Consider the following 11,436-nt stretch of genomic DNA (forward strand, 5'->3'; position numbering starts at 1 on the left):
CCGACTGTTATCCTATGCGCATTTACTCAGAGCATTTCCAAACAATAGTTTACTCCACTAGTTAGTGCTCCTGTCATCAGCTTCTTTCAATAAGTCCTTCACTCCTTAACCTAGTTTTCTGCTCTGAAGGCAGAAATCTGACCTGCGTACATGCTTTATATTTAAAGCACTTTTATTTTCCCATATAATTCTGGGAGCTGTTCTTTACCCCTCTTAAAGCCACAATGCCTAGCCAGCAACCTCATAAACTACAGTTCCCAGAATTCTTGGGGCGGGCGGACAGAGATGTGCTTTGTGTACGCATCGCAGGCAATATAGTGACGAGGAAGAAGGACGTCACCCAGCGAGGTAACGTTCCTCTTGTTAGGCTGACAGGACTCTGGCCTACATACATTTACAACTGCCTTTCTCGTGGAAAACCTTCCGCGGGCTGGCTTGCTTTCCGCTAAAGTATGTACTACAACTCCCGGCATGCACTTATACTAGCGGCATGGCACGTAATTTGCTGGCAACCTGAGAGACAGGGAAGGTATGGCAGGAAGACGTGGTCCCGTGCGTGGTTGTTCGGAAGTAAATTCAGCGCGACTTACTCCCATCTAAGCGAGCGTAAGAGTGCAGCCTCAGTCACGGTGGGAAGTTCCTTTAGGAGGGGAAAGAAAGAATTTGGGTTTTGTTTTTTTTAAAAGAAACGTTCTCACGAATCTGCAAGCAAGTAGCAGCCGTGTTTCTGTTCTTATATATGAAGCGTGCAGACATTCCGGGGCGGGGTCTGTGCCGCACCCCCCAATCTTGTTATACCTTTCTTGTGGTATATATCGTGGGGGCTTAGAGGTCAAGCGTTCAGAGTTATTCGTAGCACATGCATACAAGAATATAAAGGCGACAGTTTAAAACAGGGAACCCAAAAGGACATGAACAGAAACATATGTGCATAATGGCTATTAAAAGTACAGTAATCTGAAGGCTACTTTCCTTCTTGTCCTTTAACCCGCTTGGATGCTTGAAGCAGAAAATCCAAATGATGCCCAGCCCATACATCAATCCTGTGGTAAATCTATAGCAACAAGCTAATTAATGGACCCTTTGTCCCCCCCCCCCATAATGTGAAACTCCCAGCTGCTACTCGCCGATACGCATTTATAGTGCAAGGGTGAGCAGATGTGTTTAGTTGTCCAGGTCTGGTTACACTGGCAATTTTGTTTGCCTAATTTGAATGTTTAGGACCTAAATTGATAATCTTAATAGAGGTCTGGACAGAATTTTGGTTCCACAAAGGGAAAATGAGGGAAATACAAACACTGATCAGCAGACAGGCATTAGCTGAGCCTCCATGGAGCCTGAGCAGCTTGTGCTGCTGGATACAGAACTGGAAGAAGTGCTGTAGTAGCCAAATATGCCTAGCAGTATATTTTTGAATACCAGATGTTGGGGACATATTTAGGGCTCTTTACCCATTCATAGGAAGCAGTGGGGCAGATTGCTATGCCTGTCATACATATTTGCTTTATTTTATTACAGTGACTTGCAGTCAAAAGCTCTGAGACGTACAGCTGCAGGATTGTAAAAGGAAAATGGATGCCTATACAGAGGTATGCCATAGCAGGTTTCTCATTACTATGTATATAGTTTTGATTATGATGCTCCTTCTAATTCTAAGCAGAATTAATAAATCCACAAAAGTCACTATTGTGCAAAAAAAATCATACTATCGTGTGTCCATGCCTTTTGCCTAAACAGAAAAAAGTTTTGTAAAGCTGATCTGCATTATGTTTACAAGCCCAGCTCTACATTGTTAATTATATGGATAGGTGTCAAATTGGTTAACTCCTCAAAACATTTTTTTCACACATACACAGGCAAACTAAAGGAGTGAACAGATTAATGTGACTTGTCTCTAGATTATGTGGTTGACAAGAACAGAGAAAACCCTTCTGATGTGTTTTAGAGTGCTTCAAGATGATCTGTTTATTGAGCATTCATCCTGATTTGTTTGTGGGGAGATTAGACGATGTTGGCTAGTTCGTGACATGTCAAAGCAAGTGTTGTCTCATGCTTTCCAGTCCATTTTCCCATCATGTTTCTTATCACTAAAAGTCTGATCTTTTGGGGAAGTGGGTTTGTTATGCAATACCTCCCAATCAACTATAATTGCCTAGCCTGAATTTGCCAGTATATGATTGAATCCCACCCGAAAATAGCAACAGCGTGGAAGCATCCTTAGTCACAAGAACAGTTGCCAGTGCATTTTAGAATATAGTTACTTCTCTTGTGCCAAAGTACAGGACAGCACGGCAGCTAGTCTGAAGAGCTGTATTTTATGTATGCATGCTAAAAACATTTTTTGTTCATTTCAGTATTTTTATTTCTAGACTAATGTGACAATACCATTTGGAAGCAAATCTCTTGATGCTGTTTTCTCCACCCCTGAAAAGATGCTACCATATGCTGTGATTCTTACTCATGGAGCATCTGGTGACATGAATTTCTCTCACCTTGTATCTTTGGCAAACTATCTTGTATCTCATGGATTTCTGTGCCTACGATTTACTTGCAAAAGCCTTAATATCATCTATAGGACTAAAGCATATAAAGCAGTTGTGGTATGAAAGATCAAATTTGCTTTTTACATTTCTTGTGCATTTTTCTACCTTAAAAGGTTGTAATCCTATACTTGCTTGTCTGGGATTAAGCGTCATTGAACTCATTTGGGCTTTTGAGTAAACATACATATGATTGCAGCCTAAGCCACGTAGTCCATATTTAGCTTTAGTTGCCTGACGTATAGACTTTATATTTAAATGTATATGTGTGTTTACTTAGATCTGTTCCATTATTGCAATGGATTGAACCTTCTGTTCTTTAAAAAGTTGCTTAACTTTTCACTATGTAAGAAACTGTATTGGAAGCAATTCCAATCCTATGTACTATTTCTTCACTCTCTATTATTTATTAGGTTAAATATTTGTCAGATAAGCTGCATTTTGTTTTGCATATCTTTCAACAAGTTGCATTTAAGAAGTGACTTGTTTGTATATTTTACTGATAATCCAGAAAATATTAATCCTTACCCTTAATTTTTTTTTTTAAAAAAGGAATATCTAAGATCATCAGGTGACTACAAACTTTCTGGCATTTTTCTTGGAGGTAAGAAAATTTGATTGTGTTATGTAAAGAAGTAAATATTACATAGTTCCTTATTTCACTCCTGGAAAACAGGATGCTGAAATATATTTTTGAACGAGGCAGATGTTTCACATACCAAGGGTTTTGGACTGTTTATGTATGTTTTTAACATATGGATTTAAGCTATTTCTGCTTAGCACTTCAAAAACAACACTGACCCTTGTCCTCACCTAAAAGGCCCAAATACCAGTATAAATTGTTCATTTTACCTTCAAGCCTTATTTGTGGAACTCTGTCCACCAACTCAATAATAATCTATTTGGTAAGGATATAGTGAACAGTTTTAAGTGAACATTGTCATACGCAGTAGGCATATTAGGGTCCTTCCAAATGAGAGTTTATTGTAGAGTAGTTGCTGTTCATGCACACATGTTTTTTTGCAGTGTTCACACAACGTTGTTAACAAAATGCTGGCCCATACCTTTTTACATTTTATCCTTATCCATATTTGCCTTTACGGTAGTAAATATACGTAAAAACAACTCATTATACATTTATATATTAAAAATAAAAGCTGCAGTCAGTGCTGGTGTGGAGGTTTGTTAGTGCTTTCTTTTGTTTGTGTGTGTGTGGTGTAGAGTTTGTCATGTATAGTGGCTTGTAATGCCATCTCTCTGCTTCAGTTTGTTCTCATCTGAACGCAACCTAGTTGCTTTATTTCCAGCTGCATTAGTGCATGCTGAAGGCACCTTTGAATTTCAGCAACCTGTGTAGGAGAAGCTGTTCTCAAGTTCTCCACACGTTACATGTGGAGGATTACCTTGGAGACTGTAATCACAGTACATACATAGGGCTTTTTTAAAAACAAGAAAATTAATACAGAGTTCTTGTGTAAAATCTTTTATCACCATCACTCTTGCACAATACTCCAATATTAAAAACCAAGTGGAAATGGATATTCTGTGCCCCCAGCACAAACCTCCACTTTGCCGATTGTGAAACATGGTAAGTAAGGCTAGTAAGATTTGCTCTTGCACACTTTCTGGGATTTTTGTTTTTTAAAAAAGTAAGTACACAACTGGAGAAATTCCTGGATGCAAACCCAATGGAAGGTGGAGGAAGGAGTGAAAGAGGAGATAGGCAACAACAAAAAACAACTCCAGATGCATTGTGTCAAGTTTTGCCATTGATGTGGATGTCAGGCATCAGGATAGCAAGGAATATCCATGACTGAAAAAATGGAAATGTTTGGAAGCTAATATGCCAAATGTTTAGAGTAGATTTTTCTGTGTACACAATTCAGGATGGGCCCTTATTCTCCTGTAGCATTTGTGTTCAATTTTCTGGTGTTTACCAGATACAATCAAAATACTAGACAATATTTTGAATTATAAGTTACAGTATCCTTTATTGCAAGACTAGGGAAGCTGTGGCCCTCCAGAGGTTGTGGACTACAACTTGCATCATCCTGATTGTTGGTGATGCTGGCTGGGCTGATGGGAATTGTAGTCTAACAATATCTGGAGGGCCATTGTCCCCATACCTGCTTTCCTGGCTGTAATTGGAGTAAGTTAGCACTGTTTTTAGCATGAGCATCATTTGGGATTGGATGCTTCTTTTCTTGGTTGTAAGCCTTTGGGTCAAGAGCTGGGGGACAGCAGGATTCCAGTTAAACTTAACCACAAAGTCTTCCTGTGACTTACAGAACCATTGAAGCCCTGTTGGCAGTATACAACACATTCAGTAATATATAACCATGCTTACATTTTTTAAAAGATTGAAACAAATTCATGGAGAATGGATTTCCTAGTAGCTGTTACACTTGATAGCGGAATGAAGCCTCTACCTCCAGAGCTATTATGAGTGGCAGATGCTGGAGAGAAAACAGGAGGACTGTTGATTTTATGCCCTGCTTTCTAAAGGCATTTGGTTGACCACAGCTGAAACTGATCTGTTCCAGTAGAACTTTCCTGAATATTCTTATGAACCCCCACAGCTTCCTAAGCCGCGATTTAAGCCTGACATTTTTCAGCAAGCACCATCACAGGAACTCCTTCTGGCAGCTGTAAATACTCATGCTGTCTGTGTAAATGAATCCCTAAATAATGTTTATCAAGTGTACAGTAGAAGATTCCTAAGTTTTGAAGCCTTTCTGTAGTTAACTGACCGAGAATTAGAAGACTTTGAAAATGGATGTTGTATAGAATACATAATTGGAAAGACAAAAATGTGTTTTTTCCTCCTTGGTTCCTAATGGGATGTAGGCCGTTCAATGGGTTCACGTGCTGCTGCCTCGGTGACACATCAAGCCGACCAAGATAATGACAGCTTCATTCAAGGTCTTATATGTTTGTCTTATCCACTGCATCGACCAAAGCTTCACTCTAAACTTCGGGATGAAGATTTATTGTCCGTTAAGTCTCCTGTGCTATTTGTGTCTGGAGCTTCAGATGAGATGTGTGATAAAGTGAGTTCTTGCATGCACTCGAAAGTGGATAAAATAACATGCTTATTTAAGTGTGCAATACTGGTGAGAGAAATCATTGTATTCAAACATGGAACTGAAAGAAGCTTCAGGCAAGAGTTTTGCACTGCTAGGTTACCGCATTCAAATTAATGACAGGTGAGAAGCGTTTGCTTCTTTAGCAGATCTTCTGCCCTTTCCCCGTGTCTATTTATTCCTTAGTATTGACTCACTTCTATAACACAAACAATTGTAAAGGCATTTTTCCTCTTTTGAAATTGCCCAGTTAGTATCAAAAGTAAAACAAATTGCATTTTTAGAATTTTGGGTTATATAGCATATACCGTGCCTCGCAAAAGTAATCAGGCTTCTGACCAATGCTCCCTTATTACTGAATTACAAATGGTACATTTTGTTCTGTATATTTTATTTTGAAACACAGATACTCGGAATCAGTTACTGTAAGGTGACATTGGTTTTATGTTGGGAAATGTTTGCAAGCAACAAAAAACTGAAACATGTTGCTTGTTTAAGTATTCGACCCCTGTGCTGCGGAAGCTCCCAGTTTACACAGATGAAAGAAATTGCCCTATTGAGGACACAGTTACCTTACCATTGGCCTCCACCTGTGAACCATTAAAGTTGCTGTCACATTGTCAGGATAAAAACCCCACTGTTGAAGTATCATTGGTCAGGCTGTGGATCTGAAGGAAAATGAAGACCAAAGAGCATTCTACAGAAGTGAGAGATAATGTAATACAAACACACAGATTAGGAAAAGGGTACAAAATAATATCCAAGCGTTTGGATATCCCAGTGAGCACGGATCAATAATCAGGAAGTGGAAGCTGCATTACACTACCCAGGCACTGCCAAGAAAAGGCTGTCCCTCAAAACTCAGCATGTGAACGAGACTTGTGAGAGAAACCACAGAGGCTGACAATCACATTGAAGGAGCTACAGAGTTCAGTGGCTGGGAGTGGAGTAATGGTACACCAGTCAACCATATCAAGAGCTCTGTGTAACATTGGCCTGTATGGGATGGTGGCCAAGAAAGAAGCCGTTATTCAAAAAGTACCACCTGAAAGCACTTCTGGAGTTGGCCAGAAAGCATGAGTGCCCCAGCTGCAATGTGGGAAAAGGTTTTGTGGTCAGATGAGACTAAGAAAGAGCTTTTTGGCCAAAGCTCAAAGTGCTATGTGTGGCACACACTTAACACTGCCCATGCCTCAAGACAACACCATCCTACAGTGAAGTGTGGTGGTGGCAGCATCATGCTGTGGGGATGCTTCTCATCAGCAGGGACTGGGCATTTTGTTCAAATTGAAGGAAGAATGGATGGAGCAAAATACAGGGAAATACTGCAAGAGAACCTGCATCAGTCCACTAAAAAAATTGAAGCGTGGGAGGAAATTCACTTTTCAGCAGGACAATGATCCCAAGCACAAGGCCAGAGCAACATTGGAGTGGCTCAAGAACAAAAAGGTGAATGTCCTACAGAGGCCCAGTCAAAGTCCTGAACTCAATCCCTTTGAGAATCTGTGTGCTCTTTGAAAATTGCAGTCGACAAGCAATGACCAACCAACCTGAATGACCTGGAGCGAATCTATCAAGAAGAATGGGCCAAAATGCCTCCGATGCTACGTGCAAAGCTGGTACATACCTACTCTAACAGACTTAAAGCTGTTATTGCAGCAAAAGGTGGCTGTACCACATATTAATGTGTGGGGTTGAATTCTTATGCAAGCAACATGTTTAATTTTTTTGTTTCTTACAAATATTTCCCAACATAAAACCAATGTCACCTTACAGTAATTGATTTTGAGTTTCATTGTTTCAAAATAAAATATCATACAGAACAAAATTAGAATGTACAATTTGCAATTCAGTAATATGAGTGAATTGGTCAGGAGTCTGAGTACTTTTGCAAGACACTGTACTTTCATGTCTTTCCTGCTGCTAATCGTATCCACTTCTAAGCAATGAGCTTAGTATTTTTTCCCAGAACGCAGTTTTTTTAAAAAGATTTTCTTCTATCCACTAAAGCGTGTGTGAGATATTAAGGACAGTACCCAGTTACAGTCTCACTAGCATTTATTCATTTGGTGTGTTTGTGTCCCGAGGCCACCTTTTCTTGCATCCCAAGTGATGCTCTGGATAGAAAACTATATGAAATCAGCATGAGGAAAAGAGCTCCCTGTGCCATGCTTACATGTATTGATTGCCGCATCCAAGTAGTCCTGATTCCTGTTGTACATGAATTATCATAGATAAGAAAGACAACTTTAGCTCTGTTCTGTTTCTCCATTGTGTTTATAGAAACTGTTGGATGGTGTTGCAATCAAAATGCAAGCACCTAAGAAAATCCATTGGGTTGAAAAGGCAAACCACAGCATGGCAGTGAAAGGACGAACTGCAGATGACATCTTGTTGGAAATAAACATTCAGGTTTTGTCTTGGATCAAAGAAATCATTGAGTAAGAACACAAGCAATTACCAACTATTATGTAGCCTCTGTACTCTGTGAGAGATTAATACCTTTTTATAAGAGTAAAATGTTTTCATCAGCCCTGGAGTAATTTATTGACAAATAACAAACTCGGATATCTTCTAAAACTCCATGTTTTGTCCTTGATATTTCATTTCTAAAGTTCAGCGATTACTGAAATAAAATTTGTTTTGCTATTTTTTAAAATATTGTATCTCATACATCTACTGTTATGCATAGTATTTTTTAAAAAAGCATACCTGCTATTAAGGTGCAACTTCACAAGTCTAACTATTTGTAGCATCTTTGTGTGTGAAATGGATAGCATAACAGTACCATACCACTGTATAGCATTTTAACTTCATAGGTGGTACCACAATCATATTGGTTAAGGAATAATATACATTTGAGTGGCACATATGATGCTTATGAGTGCATGGCTTTATAACTACTTTGATAGTATATTCTACACATTTTTAAAATAAAAATTATGTTAACTAATTTTTTCCTGATTTGTATCTGGTAACTTCTAAACTTAATATAGTAAGACATTATAGCCACAATTTATCTTTCAAAAGAATGAATGACTTTTGTATTTTGGTTAAAATACTATATAATCACATATGCATGCAACGTAATTATCATTACTTGAAATGAGTATCTTCTATTCCAATCTTTATTTCCCTATGGCTGTTCCCTTTTCACTCTACCCCTATTTGCAAGATATATTTATTTATTTATTACATTTATATACCGCCCCATAGCTGAAGCTCTCTGGGCAGTTTACAGCAATTAAAAACATTAAAAACAAATATAAAAACAAAAAAACAATTTAAAAACGCATGCTAAAATGCCTGGGAGAAGAGGAAAGTCTCGACTTGGCACTGAAAAGATAAGTGTCGGCGCCAGGCGCACCTCATCAAAGAGATCATTCCATAATTGGGGGACCACCACTGAGAAGGCCCTCTCCCTTGTTGCCAGCCTCCCAGCTTCCCTCGAAGTAGGCACCCAAAGGAGGGCCTTAGATGTTGAGTGTAGTGTACGGGTGAGTTCATGTTGGGAGAGGCATTCCATTAGGTATTGTGGTCTTAAGCCATGTAAGGCTTTATAGGTTAAAACCAGCACCTTGAATCGAGCTTGGAAACATACAGGCAGCCAATGCAAGTGGGCCAGAATCGGTTTTATATGTTTGAACTGTCTGGTCCGTTACCAATTAACAAGAACAAAAAAAGGTAACTTAAGGTCGGTCAAGACTGTATGGTTGAACAGCAACTAAGCAGACCTTTGAAGGTTGTTGTGCATGTGATGCAGCTAATTGCCATGTATTTCCATTCACATATTATCTAGAGAAGAGTTGGACGTATGCCACTGAAAACCTTGTGGCGCTTCCTGCAAAGCAGCATAAGAATTCATGCAGAGCCCTTATGCTTGCTCAGCTAAACAAAGTCTGCACTAGCCTATAGAGAAAGACCAGAAAGAAGGGTTTGGTTGTAATGGACGACAACTGAGGGATTAGAACCAATTTGCATGTTGAGCAAAAGAAGTTTGTACAATTCTTTTGGTATTACAACATACCTATAGAAACCTGATAGACCAAGGCAAAGAGATCTAATCTAGACTCCCCCCAACATGCTAATTTTCTGCATATGGGGAGTGTTAACACAAGGAAGCATACATGTGATTCTGTGTCTTTAAAATGACTATATACATGTTTCTGCTGACTTTGTAGATAGGATGTCAACTGAGAACTAATCCACCATCCCATGGTAGGGAAAGCTCTTACACAGACGCAGCTCTGCCCAGAGAAAACATGAATGATAATTATTAGCTTCAAAACAATTCTATGAGGAAGCATGCTTTTGCTTTTTCTCTAAATGGCTTGGAATAATTTTTCTTCAAAAAACATTAACTCTCTTAGGGCTTCAGTGCTGTTTGGTAATGAGATACTCAACAGTTTGTCTGGAATCCACATGATAAGAGTCTCTCTTTGAACAGCTGTTACAAATGAGAGGCTTGAAAAAGAATACTGAATTAAACAAGCTTATTATAAGCCCTGCTAACCAGCTTGCTTGAGAAGAGCTGGCACAGCTTGATCACACTATGGCCAATTATTTTAACAGTTATTTATTTAAGAGGCTCCCAGCTGTAATTTTTGTTCATCCTAGTTTTGTGAATTAATTGAAGTATTCTGTTCCACATTTTTTCTCCTTTTCACATTATTTTCATTGGTTGCACATAACTGAGATAATCAACAAAAGCAATTCACACAGATCTATTGCAGTCTGAATGAAAAGTCATCCGTAGGAGATAACATGGCTGCCTCCTCCCACCTAAGCAATTATTGGCTTTCATGCATGGTCTCTTTTTGACTGGAGCGGGGTCAACTAAAGTTCTTTTTAACTGGTGGTACTTGTATTGTATTCATATAGAGTCCACTTTGGAGATGACCCTTCCCTCTTTTGCTGCTCTCCTCTGTCTAACTTAGGTGGAGAACCTGTAGCCCTCCAAATGTTGTTGGAGTTGAACTCCCATCAGCCCAAGCCAGCATGGACAATGATTGGAGTTGTAATCTAGCAATGTCTAGAGGACCACAGGTTCTCCATCCCTAGACTGACTGGTGATATGAAATAGGGGAGGAATTGCAGTGGGGTGGGTTACATGAACACAACAGCAGTCACACACACTTTGGCTACACTCCAACTTTTCTGGGTCAGGGGAAAAGTGGGAACAGCTTTAACAAAAACAAGCATGTCTTTCAACAAGCCTTTTAAGTAGATACCTTATCCCAGTCTGCATCTATATTGGAATTACTTTTTAAGATGTTTGTTCTTAGGATGTTTTCAGTGTTTTATCATGTTTGCTACCCTGGGCTCCCTTATTATTTAATAATAATAACCATAATAATTTCCAAAGCACATTAGAAAGCTACCCTTGATTTCATCAGTGGTTATTTTTGTATAGTATCTGACTTGATCAAGTATAAAGTTATCCTATCCAGGGCCTAAGATGTATTAATTTTAACAAAATGAATTTATTTACTCCAATGCGTATTCAGACATTTCCTTCAGGAAAGAATTCCACACGGTAAGATGCTTGTGTGTACATGCCCTTCCTCTTAAATATGAGAAAGCATTTGATAAAATGAGCTGTACCGTGTTTTTTTAATGTAACGCTTCAGTTTCAAACAGCTTTTCTAGGGTTGCCACGTTACACATGGTATTTCCAATTTCATTTGTTTTAATTTTCTCATGTTAGTGAGGGCATAAGAGCTCAAGTGCTGGATGTTCTCACCAAAATGTAATGCCTAAGCTATTCTTTGTACACATAGCAGTGGCACAGACTTCAGCTGAAACCATTTGAG

General features: G+C 39.0%; 1 protein-coding gene across 7 annotated transcripts; it reads left to right on the forward strand.

The window, feature by feature from the left end:
• The first annotated feature begins 247 nt into the window (after window positions 1-247).
• On the forward strand, window positions 248-8,282 carry TEX30 (testis expressed 30). Of its 7 annotated transcripts, none has more exons than XM_061626609.1 (6): window positions 248-348; window positions 1,519-1,589; window positions 2,370-2,600; window positions 3,093-3,144; window positions 5,388-5,590; window positions 7,907-8,282. In XM_061626609.1, the coding sequence occupies exons 2-6, from the start codon at window positions 1,572-1,574 to the stop codon at window positions 8,066-8,068; spliced, it is 666 nt and encodes a 221-aa protein (XP_061482593.1). In that variant the 5' UTR covers window positions 248-348; window positions 1,519-1,571; the 3' UTR covers window positions 8,069-8,282. The 7 variants fall into 7 exon arrangements, with proteins under 7 accessions (XP_061482593.1, XP_061482596.1, XP_061482594.1 ...); XM_061626612.1 differs by lacking the exon at window positions 248-348 and adding an exon at window positions 355-450; XM_061626610.1 differs by lacking the exon at window positions 248-348 and adding an exon at window positions 444-529.
• Window positions 8,283-11,436: the final 3,154 nt, after the last annotated feature.

Source organism: Rhineura floridana, chromosome 5, assembly GCF_030035675.1.
Source record: "Rhineura floridana isolate rRhiFlo1 chromosome 5, rRhiFlo1.hap2, whole genome shotgun sequence".
Classification (NCBI taxonomy): domain Eukaryota; kingdom Metazoa; phylum Chordata; class Lepidosauria; order Squamata; family Rhineuridae; genus Rhineura; species Rhineura floridana.

What these genes read in the sequence shown, in the direction of transcription:
- TEX30 (XM_061626609.1), top strand. An exon ending in AAGCATATAAAGCAGTTGTG is followed by an intron (nt 2,601 to 3,092) that starts GTATGAAAGATC and finishes TTTTTAAAAAAG; the next exon opens with GAATATCTAAGATCATCAGG. An exon ending in TTCTGGCATTTTTCTTGGAG is followed by an intron (nt 3,145 to 5,387) that starts GTAAGAAAATTT and finishes AATGGGATGTAG; the next exon opens with GCCGTTCAATGGGTTCACGT.